Source organism: Trachemys scripta, chromosome 8 (assembly GCF_013100865.1).
Source record: "Trachemys scripta elegans isolate TJP31775 chromosome 8, CAS_Tse_1.0, whole genome shotgun sequence".
Classification (NCBI taxonomy): domain Eukaryota; kingdom Metazoa; phylum Chordata; order Testudines; family Emydidae; genus Trachemys; species Trachemys scripta.
The window spans coordinates 48207095-48231432 of NC_048305.1; the positions used below are offsets into that span (position 1 = coordinate 48207095).

The 24338-nt window shown below is 42.6% G+C and overlaps 1 protein-coding gene across 1 annotated transcript in view; it reads right to left on the minus strand.

Annotated features, from left to right (window-relative positions):
* Positions 1-926: 926 nt before the first annotated feature.
* The window catches only part of NUF2 (NUF2 component of NDC80 kinetochore complex), a 33849-nt gene continuing 10437 nt past the window's right edge, over positions 927-24338 (minus strand). Inside the window, exons 7-14 of the mRNA XM_034780113.1 lie at positions 22603-22676; positions 13528-13624; positions 12101-12163; positions 9873-10010; positions 7922-8062; positions 6787-6962; positions 4145-4280; positions 927-2454 (exon numbers count right to left, since the gene is read on the minus strand). Coding sequence (XP_034636004.1) covers positions 2332-2454; positions 4145-4280; positions 6787-6962; positions 7922-8062; positions 9873-10010; positions 12101-12163; positions 13528-13624; positions 22603-22676 — 948 coding nt within the window. The 3' untranslated portion in view covers positions 927-2331. The remainder of the gene's footprint in view (positions 2455-4144; positions 4281-6786; positions 6963-7921; positions 8063-9872; positions 10011-12100; positions 12164-13527; positions 13625-22602; positions 22677-24338) is intronic.

Below are 24338 nucleotides of genomic sequence, written 5' to 3' on the forward strand. Positions count from 1 at the left end.
AATTACACCATTGGTAATATTAAAATCTTTAATGGTCTCAGAACTTAATGAAGATGTGGAACATGGAACATATAATTATTGGACTGAAAATTACAGTAAGTTATATTCACTCACTTGAAAAATGATTGATGTTTAGATCATTAGTTCTCAAATATCCATCTGTGATAGTTAGAGAGTATATTTAGGTGATATGAAAAATATTATTCCTGTAACTTTGTTCTAGATAAAGATGTGTGATTTAAAAATTAAATACAAGACTACTTTTTTTTTTTTTAATCTAATATATGGGGTGGCCTATGATTTTGTCACGGACCTCCAAGACTTCAGCCCCGGCGCCTGGGAGCTGCAGGATCACGCTGCCTCCAGCAGCAACAGGGAGCTGTGAGGTACCCCCACCATCTGAGGTAGCAGGCCCCCAAGCTCCCAGCCGCAGCAGGGGGACCCATGCAGCTCCCTGGCCACCGTGGGGAGGGGCAGTGGGACCCTGACAGCTCTTAACCCCCACGGGTGGTGGGGACCCAGGAGCTCCCAGCCATCCCACAGCTGCCCAGCCTCTTCCCATTTTAGCATGGATATTTTTAGTAAAAGTCACAAACAGGTCACAGGTAATAAAGAAAAATTCACAGAAGCCCATAACCTGGCCCTGACTTTTACTAAAAATATCCATGACAAAATCTTAGCCTTACTATTAAGTGACAATGGTTTTCAGAGGTTGTTGAGCATATCCACTACTCCTAGTGACATCATTGGGAGCTATGCATTGTCAGCACCTTTGGAAATCACTTTAAAAACATAATTAAAAGATTTTTTTTTGGCCAGAGTTTGAAAGGATATTGCACATACAGGTCTAAAACTACTATAAAATTACTGACATTTCTCCTGTACCTTTTTAGTTATATCCATTCTTATGAATATACTGAAACCAATGAGTAATCAAATTTAAATTTTATTTATATGGTACACAGGCTAAAATAATCTAAACCAGAAGTTTTATCAACAAAAATATTCCAACTGTTCAAGTAATGGAAGATTTGAGATTAAGGGTAACATTTTCAAAAATTATCAAGTCCTCTTTTCAAGAGCATCCAAGTTATTTAAGTGCTTTTGAAAATTTTACCCATAGTGACTTTAAAAAGTCTCAACGATCAAGAAAAAGACATTGGAAGAAAACAGCAGATCCAAATGCAGAAAAGAGAGGAAATAAATAGACAAACTAATATTTAAAGGCTCAGTCCTGAAGAATTACAAGAATAGAGCCCAGGAGAAGAAGAAAATCTAACCAAAGAAACAGGATAAACAGAATGAGATCTGAAGAGAAGCTCTGAGTAACTCAAAAGCTTGTCTTTTAACAACAGAAGTTAGTCAAATAAAAAAAGATATTACCTCACGCACCTTGTCTCAGGATAAACATAGGTCAAATATAAAACTCAAAAACTAAAAGACTTACACCAAGAAGAGAATGAACAAACAAGTAGGCTGAAAGAACACAATAGAGAAATTAGGCTATCCAAATCTTTTAAGTAGCTGCTGTAAAGTTGCTTTTTATGTTTCCAAGGCAGTCTGGCCAAACATTTTAGAAGCGCAGTTTCAATAGAAATGTACTATGAATATCAATCCATGTCATTTTATTTTTAATTTGGTTATCTGCCCAAACTGGACTTTTCCTGTACAAACACAAATGGGTGTTCAATACACACCAAGCAGAAACCATGGATTCAAGCTTCCAGAAAGAGGCATAGCAACACCAACTGAAATTATGTAGTTCCCCAAATAGGACTCTTTCGTCTGAGGGCTTCTTTATTGCTGGACGTCACGGGCAGAGCAAGCCAGAGTTTATATAAGAATCCACTCTCCCATCATGATGATCTCAGTAAGACTTGTCTCGAAATCAGATGGAATTTAAGATAATTCAGACTGTGTTCAATATACCTGGAAAAATACTACAACAAGATCTAAGAAGATACCTCCACTTAAACCAAAGCTACCCCGAACCAACATCCTCAGTGTAGTTTCTGCAAAAACTGTAGTTACACTAAAAGCCGAAATTAACCCTCAAACTATTTTATATAAGCAAAATAAATTGGTAAACTTACCACTAGAAGAATCAGAACTGAGAAAGATAATGCAGACAGGATGTCCAAGTCCATTTTTACCAAGGTTAATCAGTTGACAGTACCAGGGCCTGTCTATAATACTAATTGTGTTCTGAGGTGGTTTTTAGAAGAAGCTTCCCACATAAAATGCAATATTTTAAACCCAAACATGAGGATAAATACAATAAGCAGAGTCCAAATGAAAGCCGGTATAACAGCTAGTTCACGAAGTCTGAACTCAAAGCATTCTCCTCTTTAGTTCAGCAGTTTTTTCATCTCGTGAGGCTGCATAGCTCTCTGCTATCTTTGCCAGAGCTTCATGGTATTTCTCCAAGCCAGCCCTCAGGTTAAGATAGATCTCCTAAGGTGAGAAAGTTAGTTAGTCAGTCAATGAGGTTCTCTAATCAGCAGTGTTAATGCTGATGCCTTACAGAGGATTTAAGAGACAGCAGGGCAGATTTGGGGTGAATCAGAGCTGCGCTCAGTGCTGCTCAGGAGTATCCAGGGAACAGGAGGGGAAAGATAGAGCAGATGAGCACAGGGACGTGAGGGTGATAGGAACTGCCATCTCCTAAAATTCGGAGGAATCAGGCTATCCTACACTCACCTTTCAGCTTTGCCTGGCTCCCCCAACCACAAGACCTGCACAACACAGAAGGACCACAGGAGGGGAATTCCCCCCTGCAACAATGCAGTCCTCTCCCCTTCCCAAGCCCGCTGAAACTTGTAAGGTTCAGAGGAGAGCACTGATTCAGCAGACCGCCTATTATCCACACAATTGGGGGCTCTCATGCAGTATTATGAAGTCCAAATGTGTTGCTTGATGGCCCCAAAGCGTCCCCTTCTCCTCCGTCCCACAGACTAAGGGTACGTCCCCACTACCCGCCGAATCAGCGGGTAGAGATCGATCTATTGGGGATCGATTTATCACATGTAGTGTAAACACAATAAATCGATCCCAGATCGCTCTCCCGTAGACTGCTGAACTCGAGCTCGGCGAGAGACGGAAGCAAAGTCGACAGGGGAGCCGCGGTGCGCTGCAAGGACGCTAAGTAAGTAATTTTAATTCGATTTAAGATATGTCGACTTCAGCTACGCTATTCTTGTAGTTGAAGTTGCATATCTTAGATCGACACTCCCCCCGTTAGACCAGTCCTAAGGGTCACTTGAGAAGAGCCTAGCTCATATGGACTTTAGCTGGCATACAGCAGGACATCAAGTCTGCTGCAGACATCAAGTCTGCTGAGGGAAGAGTGCATGTGTTGGGGGGAAGGGGTAGGCACAAGAGCTGGCTAGTTATATCAGAGCTACTTAAATTAGTTCAGGTTGAACCAAATCCAAAACTGAAAAAAATTTAGATTAAACAAAAAAATCCATTTTAGGTTGAACAAAACAAGTCATTCAACCCAAAATATTTGATTACAGGCATTTTTAAAGGGCTGGAGGAAGAGGTGTTCAGGCCCGCCTTAAAACTTTTGTCGTCACTATGAATTGCCACTATGAATGTCCATTTATAGTCATTGGGCCAAGGAAAGAGTAAGACTGACTATGGCCTGGTGGTTAAGGTACTCCCCAAGGATTTGGTATAACCACGTTCAAGTTCTTGCTCCTATGACTATTTATAAGAAGTGGAACAGATTCAACAGGAGAGAGAGATGTTTTCATCAGAATATTCCATAGCCTAATGGCGAGGGTGCACTCCTACAATGTGAGAGACCCAAATACAAATCCCTTTTCCACATCAGGCAACGAAGGGAATTCAGCCTAGGTCTTCCACAGCTCAGGTGAGTGCCCTAAGTACTGAGCTAAAGTTCTGAAAGAACCATCACCTCCCCATCCTGGTTTGTTAATATTGCCTAAGTGCCAAAGGGGTTTTTGGAGGGGGAAGAGGAGGTGTGGGGGGGGGGGGGGGGGGGGATGAAACTATTTGGCAAATTTATGTCAAATTCACAAAGTTTCTGGTCAGCTGAAACTGCATTTTTTGGCAAATAAAAAAAGAGTTTCGCCCAGCTCTCCTCCCCAGTACTTAATAGAGAAGAATTCCTGCTTACCTGTGCTTTCATTTTTTCCTTTTCAGTGTTCTCGTTCAGCTGCTGGACTTTTAATCTGACTTGCTGGATTTCCTTGTGAATCGCCGTCACCTTCTCATAGACAGCCCCTCTCTTCTCCTGAACTCTGTTACAATACCTAAAGCGAGAAGGTATGAAATAGTTCGTACTGAACCAATCACCTCACCCCAAATTAAATATAAATATAAACACCAAGATGGATTTCACACTGGATATGAATGTCAAGGAAAGTGATTTTCTAAGTTACAATTAGAACAGTTATTTGCAAGAGTGAAGGAAAAGTTGCATTTGTGGGATAAGTAACATTTATCCATCTAGGTGTACAATTTATCTCCATCACACGGACATCAGAAAAGTTGACTCATTCTTAAATCCTAGAGCTATATAGCATCAAGAAACAAAACTCAAAGGAGTTAATATAACTTGTCAAACAGAAATTGCCCAATTTCTTCAATGGAGCTACACTAATTTAAACCGGCTGAGGATCTGGCCCTAAGTGTTTTTCTACTGTTGAGTGATGCATTCTTCATATCTAGCAGTGGTTCTCAAACTTATTTGATCTTGCCCCCATTCTTTGGGTCTGTAGTCATTTGCAAATAAACACACACACGCCACCAAAGTACGTATACCTCTGCCCAGCTCTGAAGGCAGAGTGGAAAGCAATGGCTGCTGGCCGGCTGTCCAGCTCTGAAGGCTGCCCCACTGCCAGCAGCAGTGCAGAAGTAAAGGTGGCATGGGATGGCATTGCCACCCTTACTTCTCCACTGCTGCTGGCGGCATCGCTGCCTTCAGAACTGGTCACCCACTCTCCCAAAGCTTCTCATGCCCCTGCAGAATACATTTTGTGCCCCCCAGTTTGAGAACCTCCGCTCTAGAGGCAGCATGGTGTAGTAGGACTGGAATCTTGAGTTCAAATGCCAGCTCAGCCACAGAATTCCTACATGATCTCAACTTTTACTGGGTCTCAGTCTCTCCATCTTTAAAATGTGGTTAATACTAATCCATATCATGGAGATGTGAGAATTAGCTAGTATTATGCTTCAAAAACAGTTTAAAGAGTAGCTGTCTGACAATGCAGGGTTTGAAAAAGGATTTGGATAGTTTGTTTTCAAAAAAATACTTCAGGACAGAATATAGCTAGGTTTTGCACTGAAGTTGTACCATCTCTAATTGAAAGTGCTATTATATCTAGACCTGTGTATTTTGTACCATTCTCTACCTGTGGAACTGGCCATAGAATTCAACCAACCACAAAGCTGTGCTGCACAAAATAAGTTTTGAAGTATTAAGTCTCTAGCTCTTGGAGATGCACTGGGGGGGGGGGGGGGGAGAAAGGAGTAGGAAGGGAAGTAAAATGGGCCCAGCCAGTGCCATCCCTCCCCAGGACCCAGAACTGTACAGGGAAGACCCACCCCACTGTGGGGGCAGTAGGCAGCTGCTTGCTGTCAGATGGGACAAGGCATTCAAGCTTAACAAATAGTTTTGTCATCTCTGCTCCTACACACAAAGGAAAAAAAAAAAGATGCATTTTCCTGCTCACCACCAAAAATCCTTCCGCTCTCCTGGATGCTAAAACCCAAAGCCACCTCCCTCCCCTTCTTCGCTGCTAAAGCCCATAATTGTCAAAACACAGGAAACATCTACAAGGCAATTATGTGTTAATGCAAAAGTCTACAGCTACACTAAAAATTTAGAAGAGCATTTAATATCAAAAGCAAACAATTCTATATTGTGCTGCCTTCATTTTTTATTTAATTAAAACCTCCATTTACTTTAAGTTACTTCAAAATTTAATAGAGGAGTGACAGAAATCAGGGGGATCTGCCACAAGTTCTTGGCCCAGCTTTCTGCAGAGAGCAGAACCCTTAAGTAGGACCAGAGCACTCAGCTAACTTTCCCCATCTAAATGAAGATGCTTCCTAAACAACACTCCGTTCACTTGGCCAGTAATGTTCCGTACCCCCTTTGACACTATTGAAGACTGGTGTTTAAAATATTATCATGGGCCAGCTCCTCCTAGGTCTTATAGTAAAATCATAGCCCTGTGTTTACAATATTACAGTCTGCCATCATGAAAAGGATTGTGATGTTCCAAGCCCAGCCTTACAACGCGCCTGCAGCATCATGTAGGAAGGAAGATGAGCTGGGAAGCTTTGATCAAATGACACTTTTCCTTTTGTTTTAGACGTGTCACATCAGGATAATACCCCCTTGAGATACAAGACCCTATTTCCCTGTGGGTCTTGAATGGCTTTGATAATGAGCAAAAGTGGCAAGGGAAATTATGAAAAATTCATGAAAGGCAAATGGGGCTTTGTTGAAGTCTGATGAGTTGGAAAATTATCTCAGTGTGACATTTTCTTTAAAAAGATAAAAAAAATCAAGGCTAAGCATTATAAATTGAATTAGCAATCCACTGAAAGAGTTGCTGTCAACTCGCATTGCAATTATTGATCCAAGTCCCCAAGTGCTTGCCTACAGCATTACTGGTCTTCACAGAACTATCCCCCATCACTACCATTTCCATCTATACTACTTGTTACATGTTTGTATCAGGGATGTGAATTTTTGTAAGTGTATGTCAGATAAAGTAGCGCCAGGCAGAAATGCCAACTCATCCATACTCAAATACTGTGCGCTTGTACTGCTCAACGTCCTCATGTTTCTTCTTTATCCTTATTTCAGCCGTAGACAGCTTTTCGCGCTTAGCGTTGACCAGTCTCTTTAAGGACATTTCATCTGTCGCGGCATTCTTCAACTCTATCTGTCCATTCTCAATCTGGTCCTCGAGATTTCTGACCTACAGTATTTTGAAAGAAAGACTGAAAAGCAATTCTATAAAATCAAAGAAATGCAATGTCCCTCTATTGGATATTTGCCAAAATAGAACTTTGCTCATTCTCATTTTGATAGTCTGAAAACCCAGTTAATTCTTCCTAGAAATCCAACAGTTAACACACTTTGTAAATATTTAACAGGTCAGGCTTGGTGGATCACATCACTAAGACTTCCAGTAATTACTGCAATATACTACAGTAAATTACATAGGTACTATATAGCATGACAAAAAAATTTGTCCAATAAAAAACTGGTTGGTAATACTGATAAAATTAAGGTGCTTGTTAAAATGATCATTTTGGGAACAATAATATTTCCTCCTTTTGGCTTCCACTCGTCCCATACGAAGAACAGTTTAAAATTCAAGCTTCCCTCCTCCAAACAAATAACCCTCTAGAAAAAGAGAAGACGGTACATGCTATTTTGGCTTATGTTTCTATGGTAATAAGTTCTTCCACTATTAAAGATGGCAACAAATTTACAGGAGTTTGTCCTTGTGACCTTAAAATCAAAATTTTCCCTCCTACCTACAGATGTGCTATGGGAAGTTACCATACTCAACCCCAACAGTAGCTACATTTTGATGGTGCTGCTTATAAATAGTTTTGAAGCAGCTTCGGATCCTTTGGGATAACAGGAACTATTGAAATGGAAGATTATGATTAAGAAAATAGATACGGTATTGGCTGTTATGTCTAGGTGCTGGAAGGCAGCAGGCTTTGCTTTGAAATAGATTCCACTTTAGCAAATATCACTTGTACTGTTGCATAGTGGTTTGTTTTTTCAGATTCATATCCTAAGCAAAAAAATAGAGCAACAGGGAGCAGCACTTGCATGAAATTAAAACCCAGTACTTAATTGAGAGCAATTTATTTCTTACATGCAGTTAGAGGGGGGGACACACAAGTACATAATACAAACCTCTGATGAGATATTGGCCATTCTCTCCACATTTGCTCCTTGGCTTTGCATTTTCTTTTGGTATAATTGCACCTCCAATTGACATGATGGCAGAATCTCAACTAGGTCTCGATAACCTTCATACTTCTCAATAACTTCTTGCTTTACAAAAAAAACAAGAAAAAGCGATTTACTTAAAGAAATTAGTGAAATGTGATTTCTATTATGTTCTGCAGTAATGCATATTTGCTCTTGTAACTAATCCTTCAAAGTCTGGTTGTAAACTGGAATTAAAGAAATCAAGTAACTTCAAAATTGTTGCTGAAAGGAAGTAAGTTTTGAGTTTGCCAACAAGATTATGCATCAGAGGAAAAAGCCATTGGTTTGGAAAGGCGGGGATGACACCTAGGTGCTGTACTCAACCAAACCTTCAGATATAAAGGAAGTAAATCTATCTATTCAATGTGCTACAATGTCTGTTGGGGAAGAGAATGCAAATTATACAATGGAAAATTCTATGTCAGTAGAAGTGCAATTATGTTCACAGTCTCAACTGACATTACACAGGGATGTTTGATTAAAGTCAGATGGTAATACCTTTACACCTCAAAAACAAATTGTATAAACAGGGAGAAAAATCTGAAGACAAAGTTGTGAACTTCACTGAAGCATAGATGAATCAGTCTGCTCATGAGACACACAGCCAAACATGAACTTCATGGCTGTAAGATTTGTACTTAAATATATACTGTCTAAACTTTCTCTGCCTACTATTTTTACAGGTAACTGAAAAGATAGGTATATAATTGAGGAAGTTAGAGGAACATTTTCCAGTATTTTTCTCCTATTTAGTTTGTGCATTTCACAGATTATATATCTAGGGGTGGGAGGGGCAGGTTCCAATGTTGCCCCTGAATTGTCATTTAGTTTCCTGTTGTTTGTCATGAGTCTTCACACATCAGGAGTGAAACATTAAGAATACAAAGAAGTGATGAGAAAACCAAAAATTGGAAAGGGGACTCAAGGATGCTTAGTTCCTGAAGCTACTATTGCTTTTTTTGCAGCTTACTAAGATTTCAAGTTGATTGTGTACCTTAAATTATCTGCTTCCTTTTTATTAACTTCCTCTATTTTAACTGGAGTGAACCTATGTCAGATGATTTTGGAATTAGATTGTTATTTTGGGATAAAGTGTTCCCAGAGAGAAGAAAGCAACCCTCCAGATTCAGAACTACTGAGTGAGAACAGAGGTAGTTCTGAACCTGGAGCACATGGTCAAGAGGCCAGGGCCTGGGAAGAGGTGTCAAAAGAGTACCAGCCATATGTGGCAGTGTCAGGATGGTGGATGCAGTCAGCTGGACAGGCTCAAGGGACCCAACATTTCTAAGGCTAGGTCTACACTACCCGCCTGAATCGGGGGGTAGAAATCCATCTCTCGGGGATTGAATTATCGCATCTCGTCCGGACGCAACAATCAATCCCCGAATCGACGCTCTTACTCCACCAGCGGAGGTGGGAGTAAGCGCCGTCGACGGGGAGCCGTGGAGGTCGATTTTGCCGCCGTCCTCACAGCGGGGTAAGTCGGCTCCGATACGTCAAATTCAGCTACGCTATTTGCGTAGCTGAATTTGCGTATCTTAAATCGACACCCCCCTGCCCCCCGTAGTGAAGACCTGCCCTAAGTTTAGTATTACAGATGGAACAATCATCAATAGCACTTCTTGTGATCCCATGCTTAAAGGAGGTGTTCTCCTAATATCAGATGTCTTTGTTTTCCTTCTTTATAAACTAAATTCTTAAACTCCCTGCTAGTCACCTATTGCTAATCTTTTTTAAAAGATATGCACAAGCAGATCTCGATATTATGCCAGAAGACAGACTCATATCATTACTCATGTCTTGCCCTTCACAGAGGGAATTTAATAGACTGTAATAAGTACAAAGCAGCCATAGTACAGTGATCAAGACTCACCTTGGTTTTCTTGAGTTTCTGGACAGTCTCCTTCATATGTTCTTTGTAATTCTTCAGTTCCTCTGGAGACTCTACAATTTTTGATTTCAGTTGCTCTTGTTCTTCTTTCAAAGTAGCCATTGTCACTTTTAGCTGATTCTAATTTGCAAGACAATTAAAGTGTGTCATTGATATCTCAATTTTAATAATGCTGTGATTATTTGTCTTTTGATGCTTTAAGTAGAAGGGAGAAGAGATGTTCAGTGAGGCAGGGTTCTGCATTGAACATCTTGTGCAGAACAGCATTTTACTGCTATCTCACAAGTTGTTCTACATCATAACATTTTTGTTTTAATATTTTTCTTTTAAAAACCAAAATTCTATTAAATTCTCTTAAGAATGTTACAGTTGCCAAGCAAAGCACTCAGGCCAGCAAATGCCAAAGTTCTGCTCCCTTTTGTATGTGCATTATGGTACAATTTTGAGTTACATGACTGCATGTTATTTTTGCTGCACTCATGCTTGCTGCAAACATTCTTGCCAATGAAATTCACTACCCAAATATTAATGAATAAGAGGTCACAAATACCAGTAGAGCTAAACAGCCAGCTGTATTCACAAGAATATTCATAATTTTTTCCCTCCATTTGCCCAGTTCTAGTCCTGGCCAATATTCTCCCTCTCTGTAAAATAGGTAATATCTAAGGAAGTAAGGGCTACTGCCAAGAATTTAGGGGATGCCCTGTTTCCCCCACTCATTCTAGAGTGTTTTCACATTCTTTGAAGACTTAAAGGTGATACAGCTATTCCATCAAGAATTAACTACTTTAAAAGGAGAAAAGAGTCGGATGCATGACAAAGTGGGTATTCACCCACGAAAGCTCATGCTCCAATATGTCTGTTAGTCTATAAGGTGCCACAGGACTCTTTGCTGCTTTTACAGATCCAGACTAAAACAGCTACCCCTCTGATACTTTAAAAGGGTGTCAGTGTTCTATAGTTAGGCATTCAAATCAGGAATTTCCAAAGGTAGCATATTCAGCCTTAACTCTATGCTTTTATTTGCATGAAACAATATAGTCTTTAGTTATGGGATCATTTCTTTCTTTAATACAGTGCAATATAAAGCTGTTCTACAACTTTAGATACTAGCAATATTTCCACCTTGCATACTTAAACAACTTTAAGTGTTATAATGGTCCATTATTTTTTCTGATTTAGGACCAGATGTACTTAACACCTACATATTTTTCTTTCCAAAGAAGAAAGATGGAGGCAAGGCACAATGGGAATAATATATCCCAAGCACCTTACAGGATCAGTAAGAAGGAGCTCAGCTTCATTTGATGTGCAACATACAAAATGGGCATCATACCAACTGCATTATGCATATATAAAGTGAAATTTTCAAAGGCTCATAATTTGATTAAGTTAAAACCCAATTTTCAAATGCTTAAAAGGGACTTTTCCATGAGGGCTTCTTCTGTGCCAAATTTCAACTTTACATCTCCATCTGTGTCAGCATTATTACAGCAGTTAAAGTTGTAAGATTTTGTTTTTTATAGCCTCCTCCCCTCCCCTGCAATCTTCACATTCTTAAAGGCTGAAATCTTTCAACTCAGCTTGCCCAAAGTATCACTTACGGGCAGAGACCAAGCCTGGAAAATTTCAGCCTGAAAGGTGAAAATAGAGGTTTGGAATGGAAGTGTTTAGGCCTTGGCTACAAACAAAAGTTGTACAGCTTTTACTATTCTAGTACAGTTGAAATGTTACAAAACCTCTTGTGTGGGCAAAGTTATACCAGTATAAAGATGCTTATACCAGTATAGCTATTGCTGTAAAGGAAAGGGAATAAGCTATATTGATCTTAGCACCATTATTCCAATATAACTGCATCCACATTAGGGTCTGTACTGGGATAATTATTTTGGAATATAAAAGTCTCATCCTTAACTGAAATAGCTATACTAATACAAAAATTGTGTTTAGACCTGGAGTTAGGAAACTTAGTTACAAGAGCTGGAGTCCCAGATATATCAAAACCAAACTCTATGCTTATCATGCAAGTTTCCATGGAATACAAATATAGAAGTGGTTTTTAAAATGCAATCAAGTTTCATTATCTGAACCATTCACACTGCACATAGCTAGCAGAAGTCAGGCAGAAAAATCTGATGCTATATTAAAAGAAGCTCCATCACTTACTGCAGGCTACTGTTCAAATCCCATTTAAATTGAGTTATACTTACCAGACTTCGGGTTCTCTCTGCAACTTCTGCTTTCTTTTGGGAAGTCACTTCTTGCAAGGCTGTCTAATGAAGAGAATAATTATTTGACAGTTAAAGAGGAGAATTATATGGCTTCTGGTTTTACGTTTGAACTTTTACTACAGAGAAGAGACTACTGAAAAAAGCAGTTAGCAGCTACCTGCACAGCTATCCCTTCTCAGGGTCTCAGCACATGCACCCCACAGGTATCAGGCTTTGGGTGGAATTCCACAGTTCACAGTTAGACGAGGACCTGTGTTATAGCCCCCTGGGTACCAACCATGACTACTTCAGCAAGTCCAGTTGGGGTTTGGACCTTGCTGTTGATGCATCTGGGAGTGGTTACCATTGATTTATGCACAGAGCCACACAGCCTTCTCAAACAGTATTGCTGAATACTAACACAGCTTTCAGAAACATGATGGGTTACAAACAACAAAAAGGGAGACTTAACTACATGGATCTTGCCTTTTAACTACTCCCGGCCTAGATGCTTAGGCCCTGCTTAGCGAGAACATACCAGCCTGCAGTTCCTATTTCTTCCCCCCACCACCCATGTGGGCATGCTGACCACTTTCCCCGTCCCTTTCTATTAGGGGCATCTTTTAACCAGTCAGGGTCTTTTGATCTTTAGCATGTCCCAGTGATAGCCCCATGGTACTCTTAGCTGCTTTGTAGGTGTGTATCTGCTGCTGTCTTATCTCTTAGGGTGTCTACACTGCAATTGAAGGAGTAATTGCAGCTTGAGTAAACACACCTGTGCTAGCCTTGCTAAAAAAGCAGAGCAGATGCAGCAGCACAGGTTTGAACATATAACAAGGGACCCTGGTGTGCTTGTACAGCCCTTGCCACCACATCTACGCTGCTATTTTTAGCCATGCTAACACAGGTAAAACTAGTATGGGTACATCTACCTGAGCTGCCATCACACCTCAGACTCCATTGCAGACATACCCTTAAGTCCCTATTTCCTGCCCAGGCCAATCCCCAGCTCTGGCTTGACTTAACCCTTTCAGTTCAAGTAGGCAGCAACACAAAATTAAATGGAGAAACAGTCTCACAATATTCATTATAATGCACCAGATATCTCAGTTCCTCACACAAGCAATGTGTTTCTGTGATGAAAAACAGACTATATTTCACACACTGCTTCTGATCCCTATAGACCCAGCTGTTAGCTTAATTCCCTCATAGGTACCAGCACAAGTTAATGCTAGGGAGTACCATAGGACTCAGACCAGGATAGACTTAAATACCTTAAATATTTTGACTTTGCTTTTAGTTTTAATCAAATGTCCCCTCAAATTTTCATGGGATAAATCCAAAGAAATAATAAATGCCCACAATCAAAAGTCATAGTAGCTGTACTTTGTGGCAAAACTTTAGAGACGCATATAAATAGGGCATACCGTTTTTTGACGATAGTCCTGGTTTAGTACTTGCTGCAGTTCTTGAATATCATCAGACAGCTGCTTGAACTCTGCTTTCTGCTCTACTGGAATCGTGCTAAACACAAAGATATGTTGTTTGATCTTGTTAGTGCACGCCAAGTGTCAGTGAGCTCAGGGCTGTGTAGTACAGACAGAAAGACACTTTTCCTGCCTCAAAGGGTCTTAGGATCAGCTACCGACAGTGACCTGGGTGACCAGTTGAAGACCTAATCTCACATAATTTTCTTTTTAATCTTGCTTTGGTGGGTTATTGTTGAAAGATTTCATAGCTACAGTATGATTTAAGTAATGATTTAAGTAAAGAGGGAGCACAAGGAGTGAGAGCTGTAAGTTTAAGAGGAAACACGGAAGAAAGTGCAAAAACAAGAGTGAGAGAATGATACTATAACACATTGATCTATCTAGATATTTGAATTATAAAATGTAATATTTTTGTAGCAATATAGCTTAAAGTTGTAGACTTAAAGCACAGGGCTAACATCAGACAGGAGACTCTCCCAGTGTGTACTGAGAGCAATTCTTCGGTACTGGAAAACTCCTTAGTTTTCCAAAATGGTCTTGGAAATTAGAAAAGAACTAGTGGCTATGGATAAGGGAGGGGAAAAAAAGACAGTGGCACACAGAGGTGGGGAGCTGGACTCAGGGCCAGCTCCAGGCACCAGAGCAGCAAGCAGGTGACTGGGGCAGCCAACGGAAAGGGGCGGCATGTCCGGCTCTTCGGCGGCAAGTCCCTCAGTGCCTCTCGGAGAGAAGGACCTGCCGCAGAATTGCTGCCGAAGAATGAAGCAGCGGCGGTAGAGCTACCGAAGTGCCGCTGATTGCGGCTTTCCCCCCCTGGCCGCTTGGGGCAGCAAAAACGCCGGAGCCGGCCCTGGCTGGACTGATGAGAATGGGCCGGAAAACGTAAGTAAAAGAGGCAGCTAACCCCATCCAGGGAGTCAGAAGTAGTCGTGTAATTGTAACTAAGACTCTAGAAATATTAGTCTGAGGCATATTTAAAATAGGATCTTCCATCTTTAACATACTTTTAGTTAGAACAACCTGAATTTGGAACTGGTGACTGGTAGTAGAGCAAGTCACTGGTGGGACATCCCAGAGAGAGAAAAACTGACCTGCAGTCCATAACAGTGACAAAGTATAGTGATGATAAACCTGAGTACTCTGCCAAAGGAATGGGCATGAGGGAGCCCCATCTGACAGGGTGAAATTTAATGGAGGGCTGGAGGAGAGGGAAAGTCCATGGAACAGGAGTGCAGACTTGCTTAAATATGCAAAGGGAATGAGTAAGACAAGGGAGCAAAAAGAATGAGAAATCAAGAGCAGAGAAGTAACACTAGACAAAGAAGCAAAACTTGACAAAAAGTCTTAAAGATACAGAACAGAACATTGTAAACTTGATGCAAGACAACTATTTAGCTTTTCTATGGTGCTTTGCAAATACTAGCCTAATTAACCCTCAACATCTCCTGTGGGGTAGGTAAGTAGCATAGTTCCCTTTAAGGTGAGCAGCTGCATATACTGCTAGCTGGTCCCGCAGTTCTCACTCCTCCAGTAGTGTTCACCAAGAGCTACCAGACAGTGCAGCTGCAGAGCAGGCGCTTTGATGTGGCTCCCCTTCTTCTGCATGCTGCAGTTTGAGAGAAAAGCTGACCCTGGTTCAGATAATACAAGCAGCACATACTAATGTATACAATATAACTATTAGTACAGAAGGTAAATGGAGGCAGGACTGGCAACTTTACACACTACTGTAAAAGCTGCCATACTGGGTCAGACTATGGTCCATCTTGCCCAGTATCCTGTCTCCAACAGTGACAGAGCTTCCGGGGGAGTGTACAGAACAGGGCAATTATGGAGGAATGCACCCATCTTCCTCTGCTGACTTCTGGTGGTCAAAGGGTTAGGATGACCCCGAGCATGGGATAGCATCCCTGACCATCTTGTCTAATAGCCATTAATGGAACTATGCTCCAAGAACTTATCCAGTTCTTTTTTGAACCCAGTTATACTTTTGGTAATCAGAAGATCGCATGGCAATGAGTTCCACAGCTTAGTTGTGCACTGTGTGAAAAAGTACTTCCTTCTTGCTGTGTTAAGCCTGCTGCCTATTACTTTCATCAGGTGACCCCTGGTTTGTGTTGTTATATGAAAGGGTAAACAACACTTATTCACTTTTTCCTCACCATTCAAGATTTTATAGACCTCTATTATAATCCCCTTAGTCATTTCTTTTCCAAGATTATCAGACCCAATCTTTTTAGTCTCTCCTCATATGGAAGCTGTTCCATATCTGTGACAATCTTTGTTGCCATTCTCTGAATCTTTTCCAGTTCCACTATATCCTTTTTCAGATGGGGCAACCAGAAATTTTCACTGTGACTAAGATCTTTCTTATGTGATTACAGCTAATTTAGAACCCATCACTGTAGATGTATAGTTGGGATTATTTTTTCCAGTATACATTACTTTGCATTTAATGTTGAATTTCATCTGCCTTACTGTTGCTCAGTCACCAGTTTTACGAGATCCCTCTAACTCCCCCGCAGTTGGCTTTGAACTTAACCTCTTGAATAGTTTTGAATCCTCTGCAAACTTTGCCACTTTAACATATTTATTAATCATCTGGAAAAGGGGGTGAACAGTGAACAACAGGTCAGAGTACAGATCCTTGGGGGACTCTGCTGGTCACCTCTCTACATTGTAAAAATGGACCATTTATTCCTATCCTTTGTCTCCTATATTTCAAACAGCTACTTGTTATACTACATTTTGGTTTTCATTTTTTTAATAGATTCACAGATTTAACACCAGAAAGGACCACTGTGATCACCTAATCTGGCCTCCTGAAAACACATGGGCCACAGAATTACACCCTGTAATTCCTGTAGCAACTCTGTAGCTTCTGGTTGAGCTAGAGCATCTGTATTGTTATTTAAAAACTTCAAGTGATTTAGAATCCACGACACATCCAACTTAGCTACTTGTCCCAATGGTTAATTGCCCTCACTACTAGAAATGTGCACCTTATTTCTAATATAAATTTGTCTAGTTTCAGGTTCTAGCTATTGATCTGGTCAAGCAGGCAAAGGCATAATTAAAGAGCCCTCTATTAGCCATCTTCTCCCCATCCAGATACCTTTAGACCATGTTCGAGTCACCTCTTTAGCTTCTCTTAATTAAGATAAATATAGTGACAGACATAAGCTCAGTCTAAGGCCTGGTCTACACTACGAGTTTCTGTCGACTTAAGCAGCGTTAAATCGAATTAAGCCTGGACACGTCCACACAACGAAGCCCTTTCTTTTGACTTAAAGGGCCCTTTAAACCAGTTTCTTTACTCTACCTCCGACAAGGGGATTAGCGATAAAATCGGCCTTTGCGGGTCGGATTTGGGGTAGTGTGGACGGAATTAGACGTTATTGACCTCCGGGAGCTATCCCCCAGTGCTTCATTGTGACCGCTCTGGACAGCGCTCTCAACTCAGATGCACTGACCAGGTAGACAGGAAAAGCCCCGCGAACTTTTGAATTTCATTTCCTGTTTGTCCAGCGAGGAGAGCACAGGTGACCACGCAGAGCTCATCAGGACAGATAACCATGATGGAGTCCCAGGATCGCAAAAGAGCTCCAGCATGAACAGAAAGGGAGGTATGGGATCTGCTTGCCATATGGGGAGACGAATCAGTGCCAGCTGAACTCCGTAGCAGTAAACGAAATGGCAAAATATTAGAAAAGGTCTCAAAGGCCATGAAGGACAGAGGCCATAACAGGGACGCACAGGAGTGCCGCGTGAAAATTAAGGAGCTAAGGCAAGCCTACCACAAAGCCAGAGAGGCAAACGGAAGGTCTGGGGCAGAGCCGCAAACATGCCGCTTCTACACAGAGCTGCATGCCATTCTAGGGGGTGCAGCCACCACTACCCCAACTGTGTGCTTTGACTCCATCAATGGAAAAATACGCAACAGGGAAGCGGGTTCGGGGTACGCGGAAGATGATGATGATGAAGACAATGAAAATAGCTCACAGCAAGGAAGTGGAGAAACCGGTTTCCCCAACAGCCAGGATATGTTTATCACCCTGGACCTGGAACCAGTAACCCCTGAACTCACCCAAGGCGTGCTCCCGGACCCTGAGGGCACACAAGGGACCTCTGGTGAGTGTACCTTTGTAAATATTACACATGGTTTAAAAGCAAGCGTCTTTAATGATTAATTTGTCCTGGCAATCGCGGCCAGTACAGCTACTGGAAAAGTCTGTTTAACATGTATGGGGATGGAGCGGAAATCCTCCAGGGACATCTCCAGAAAGCTCTCCTTCATGTACTCCCAGAGCCTTTGCAAAAGGTTTCTGGGGAGGGCTGCCTTATCCCGTCTGCCATGGTAGGACACTTTACCATGCCAGGCCAGTAGCACGTAGTCTGAAATCATTGCATAACAAAGCATGGCAACATATGGTTCCGGTGTTTGCTGGCATGCAGACAACATCCATTCCTTATCTCTCTTTGTTATCCTCAGGAGAGTGATATCATTCACGGTCACCTGGTTGAAATGGGGTGATTTTATTAAGGGGACATTCAGAGGTGCCCGCTCCTGCTCAGCTGAACAGAAATGTTCCCCGCTGTTAGCCACGCGGTAGGGGGGAGGGGTGAAGTGATCATCCCACAGAATTGGGGGGGGGGGTAGTTGGGTTTGTGCTGTATGTTAGCCCGGAAACCGCAGCCCCTCCTTTTACATTGCAAACCCATTTTAAATGGCCATCCGAAGGGGTGCTTGGTATGGGAAATGAGGGCGCTACTGTTTGAAACCATTCCCACATGTTAAGAAAGTTAAAAAAGCCAAAAGACTGTGGCTTACTATGGCTGCCTGCAAGCCGAAATCTGTTGCCTGGCACTGTGTGAGTGATCTCTCACACCAAACCGGCAGGCCCTCAATATAAGAGGAAAAATGCGACCTTGTAACGAAAGCACATGTGCTGTGTAATGTGAACAACAAAATTTAACGTGAAAGAGCATACCCATTGTTCTCTAAAATGTGTCCTTTTTTAAACCACCTCTCCCTTCTCCTCCACCAGCTGCAAATGTTTCTCCTTCACAGAGGCTAGCGAAGATTAGAAAGAGAAAACGGCGGACTCGGGATGATATGTTCTCGGAGCTCCAGATGTCCTCCCACGCTGAAAGAGCACAGCAGAATACGTGGAGGCAGTCAATGTCAGAGTGCAAAAAAGCACAATATGAACGAGAGGAGAGGTGGTGGGATGAATCGCGGGCTGAACAGAGCAAGTGGCGGGCTGAAGATGATAGGTGGTGTCAGCTTGCTGACAGAAGGCAAGAGTCGATGCTCCGGCTGCTGGAGCATCAAACTGATATGCTCCAGCGTATGGTTGAACTGCAGGAAAGGCAGCAGGAGCAGAGACCACCGCTCTAGCCCCTGTGTAACCAACAGCCCTCCTCCCCAAGTCCCATTGCCTCCTCACCCAGATGCCCAAGAACACAGTGGGAGGGCCTCTGGCCACCCAGTCACTCCACCCCAGATGATTGCCCGAGCATAGGAAGGCTGGCCTTCAATAAGAGTTAAAGTTTTAAACTGCAGTGTGTCCTTTTCCTTCCCTCCTCCCCCACCCATCCCAGGCTACCTTGGCAATTATCCCCTTAGTTGTGTGATGAATTAATAAAGAATGCATGAATGTGAAGTAACAATGACTTTATTGCCTCTGCAAGCGGTGATCGAAGGGGGTAGAGGAGGGTGGGGTGGTTGGTTTACAGGGGAGTGAAACGAGGGGGGCGGGGGCGCGGGCGCGGGCAGAGGGTTCATCAAGGAGAAACAAACAGAAGTTTCACACCGTAGCCTGGCCAGTCACAAAACTCATTTTCAAAACTTCTCTGATGCGCACCGCACCCTGCTGTACTCTTCTAACCGCCCTGGTGTCTGGCTGCATGTAATCAGCGGCCAGGCGATTTCCCTCAACCTCCCACCCCGCCATAAATGTCTCCCCCTTACTCTCTCAGATATTGTGGAGCGCACAGCAAGCAGCAATGACAATGGGGATATTCTTTTCGCTGCGGTCTATCCGAGTCAGTAAGCTGCGCCAGCGCGCTTTTAAACGTCGAAATGCACATTCCACCACCATTTGGCACTTCCTCAGCCGATAGTTGAACAGGTCCTGACTACTGTCCAGGATGCCTGTGTACGGCTTCATGAGCCATGGCATTAAGGGGTAGGCTGGGTCTCCAGGAACAACAATAGGCATTTCAACATCCCCAATGGTTATTTTCTGGTCCAGGAAGAAAGTCCCTTCCTCCAGCTTTCGAAACAGACCATGCGAGCATCATGTACCTTTCCTGGCCATCCCACATTGATGTTGGTGAAACGTCCCTTGTGATCCACCAGGGCTTGCAGCAGCACTGAAAAGTACCCCCTTGCGGTTTAGGTACTCGGTGGCTTGGTGCTCTGGTGCCAAGATAGGGATATGGGTTCCGTCTATCGCCCCACCACAGTTTGGGAATCCCATTCCAACAAAGCCATCTACTATGACCTGCACGTTTCCCAGAGTCACTACCCTTGATATCACGAGGTCTTTGATTGCCCTGGCAACTTGGATCACAGCAGCCCCCACAGTAGATTTGCCCACTCCAAATTGATTCCCGACTGACCGGTAGCTGTCTGGCGTTGCAAGCTTCCACAGGGCTATCGCCACTCGCTTCTCAACTGTGAGGGCTGCTCTCATCCTGGTATTCTGGCGCTTCAGGGCAGGGGAAAGCAAGTCACAAAGTTCCTTGAAAGTGCCCTTACGCATGCGAAAGTTTCGCAGCCACTGGGAATCGTCCCACACCTGCAGCACGATGTGGTCCCATCAGTCTGTGCTTGTTTCCTGGGCCCAGAATCGGCGTTCCATGCCATGAACCTGCCCCAGTAACACCAAGATTTGCACATTGCTGGGGCCCGTACTTTGTGAGAGATCTATGTCCATGTCAATTTCTTCATCATTCTCATCGCCGTGCTGCAATCGCCTCCTCGGCTGGTCCTGGTTTTGCTTTGGCATGTCCTGGCTCTGCATAAACTCCAGGACAATGAGCGTGGTGTTCATAGTGCTCATAATTGCCGCGGTGATCTGAGCGGGCTCCATGATCCTAGTGCTATGGCATCTGGTCTGAAAAACGGCGCGAAACTGACGGAGGGAGGGAGGGGCGACTGACGACATGGCGTACAGGGTATTAAAATCAACAAAGGTGGTTGTGCATTAAGGAGAAACACAAACAACTGTCACACAGAATGGTCCCCCCCAAAGACTGAACTCAAAACCCTGGGTTTAGCAGGCCGTTGATTTCACGGAGGGAGGGGGAAGCAAATGAATACATCTATTTTTTACATCTTAAGCTGGCAGCAGATGGTGCAGCATGACTGATAGCCCTTGGCATCTTCTGGGTGCTTGGCAGAAGATACTGTACTACGACTGCTAGCCATCATCGTCAAGCCGGTTCAATGGGACTGCCGGCCGGACTGAGTCTCCAGGAGACAAAGCATGTCTGCCCAGGTGCCTCTGATTGAACTGGAATATGACGATGACAGATATCAAACGTAATACACCATCTACTGCCAAAAAGCAAGGGGCTGCTGCTGTGTAGCAATGCAGCCCCACGTCTGCCAGCACCCAGATGACATATGGTGACGGTGAGCTGAGCTGAGTGGGCTCCATGCTTGCCGTGGTATGTTGTCTGCACAGGTAATCCAGGTAAAAAGGCCCGATTCAATTGTCTGCCGTTGCTCTGACAGAGGAGGAGGGGCCTGACGACATGTACCCAGAACCCCCCGCAACACTGTTTTGCATCATCAGGCACTGGGATCTCAATCCAGAATTCCAATGAGTGGCGGAGACTGCGGGAACTGTGGGATAGCTACCCACAGTGCAACGCTCCGGAAGTCGACGCTAGCCTCGGTACTGTGGACACGGTCCACCGACTTCATGCACTTAGAGCATTTCATGTGGGGACACACACAATCAACTGTATAAAACCGATATCTATAAAACCGGCTTCTATAAATTCGACCTAAATTTCGTAGTGTAGACATACCCTAAGGCATATTTTCCAGACCTTGAATCATTCTTATAGGTCTTTTCTACATCCATTTTGAAGTGTGGATGTGAGAAATGGACACTAGTGTAGTAATGGTCTCATTAATGCAAAGGTTATACATCGAATGCCACTTCCTATTCAATATTCCTCTGCTTATATATCCAGCAGTCATACTGACCATCAGCCTGGGAGGTCACATTTAGCTGGTTATCTACCATGAACTCTAAGTTCTGAAAAGGACTTTAAAGTACTTTAAACTATATCCACTGAATATATGCCCTCAAACACAGCATTCTTTCATTCTAATAAAATGGTACTATGTTTCTAAAGTCACTATCTCCCACAATCAATTCTAACAAGACGCTCAGAATATCAAATCTGTAACTCTGAATATGACCCACAAGGGCATTGAAAGTAACTCTTAGGGAAACTACTCAAAGAGCAACCACCAGCAAACAGAGAAAGATGCCATGGGAAAAGTTTTATATTTGCCTGAATTATAGTTATGGGCTAGCTAATCAAACGCCCATAGGATTGGCACTAGGTACAAAAGAGTCCCGCCGTCTCTCCACAGCTATGAAACATTTGACCAACAGAAGGTTGATCAGCTCAGGAGACAGACCTTTCACAGGAGCTGGACCAACTATGGAAATAAGAAATGATCACCTGCCTCATCAATTTCAGAATTAAATGCAAACTCATCTTTTAACTTTCCCCTCAATTGCTTTACACAGAAAAACAACTTAACCAAGGAAGGAAGAAAGATGATTACTTTTATCTTTAAAATAGATGGAAGATTCTCAAACACAAATGAGGCCATATAATGCCTTGGTTGATTTAGAAAAGTCAGTCAACAGCCACATTGCTTCTGTGCTAAGACATCAGCTTAATATTCCCAGTTAGATGGCATGTGCGTTATAACTGCAAAATGCACAGAGGTCAATTACTAGACCCCGTACTCACTCAAGTTTCTCTAGCTTCACTGCTGCCTCCTGATTTGCTGTCTGCAGTTGCTGTATTTTTTCCAGAGCTGATTTCTGAAAGTTAAGTTTAAGGTATTTTAGAGATTAGTTTACATTATATGGGAGAACAAGCAGATTTATAATCAACCTACATGTTCCTCACACAACCAGGTTGGTCCTACAATCCATGTGCATTTCATAATTTGTTTGTACTGCTAACCTGCCCAGTTGAGATAATTAGTGGTTGTTCTTGGTTTGTACTGGGTAGTTACTGGTCTGTAGTTCTAGCTTCATAGTTTTCTCCTTAGTGACTGTTACCTCTCAAACTCTCCTCAAAGTGAAAGTTTTCCAAGTGTCCAAGTCTTTGCTCCCTGTGCTTGAATATTTCACGAGATACTAGAGGGGGGCTCCAGTTGCTAGGCCTAAAAACTGACTTGACAATTACCCTGTACTGAAGCCCATATTTTAAAGATTCCAATATGCATGTTTATTTCCAGAAATATGCAAACACTAAATGTAATGTGCAACAGGAAAAACAACAAGCACATTGATAGACAGGTGATCTAGTCATACCAAGTTACAGGGATGGCTGTAGCCATATATTGATTAGAACAAACTGCAGTTATGTGGCAACTGGTGTTCTTTAAGATACTGTCACAGAATGGGCTCCTATGCCTACAGAAACCCCCATTCTGCCCTGTAAGAAATGTGACTTTTAAAGTTACTGTTCCACATATTTAGCAAGGGTCTGTCACCAATGTTTGTTACTTCTATCCTGTGCCTTTCAAGAGCCAAAGATCCTGTAGGTAAGTGATGAAATCCTGGATGTATATCAGAATCAGCAGAAAAGCTATACACAGTTCACGTACTTTATCTTAGCTCCCAAGGCTGCAAGCATATTAGAAATAATCAAGTCTTGAGCAGAAAGGTGCTCCCCTTTTATTTCTACACCATGGTTTTTTGGAAGCCATTATTAGGCGAAGGCTTTATTGAAAAGGTGGGTCTTAGTTTTTTATCTGAATGTGGTTAGGTTTGGGCTCAATCTGATCTTCTCTGGCATTAAGTTACATACTCAAGTTCCATTAGCTGAAAGCTTCTTGCCTTAACTGCCCAAGTCTTATCCTGGGTATCACCAGCTGCATCATCCCTGTAGAGTGTAACTGTCAAAATATTGCCGACAAGGCAGTCTCTATAACAGATGGGCTCTAACCAGTTGTGGCTTCATAGGTTAGCACTCCCACTTCCAATTCAAATTGGAAATAAAAGAGAAACCAGACGAGTTCATGGAGCACTAGTCAGGTTTTGTTGGCTAGGATGAAGAGAACTGTGTGCTTCACCAGCTGAATTTTCCATGTACTGGTCAGATTCAATGCCAGGTATAGCAGGTAGAGTACTCTACCTGGAGGTGATCAAAGTGTGCATCATCCAAACCAGATCATCCAACAGGAAACAGTGTAATAGCCTTCCATCACAATATGTGGTCTAAAACATTGATTCAGTGGTGAGATAAGAGAATAGGCAAATTCCTAACTTCCCCTTCCTCCCATCACCACTACTCTCTTTCCTAGACTAACCGACCCAGCTTGTCCTTTATACAGCTGTTTATTTCTTCCAGACACTGAGGCATGCTTAAATGGCCTGAAGTTAGATGAAAATAAGAATTGACATGTTTCCTCAGAGTACCACACCAAAGTGTTTCTGAAATTATTTACCAGTGCCTCGTGTTTGATCAGAGCC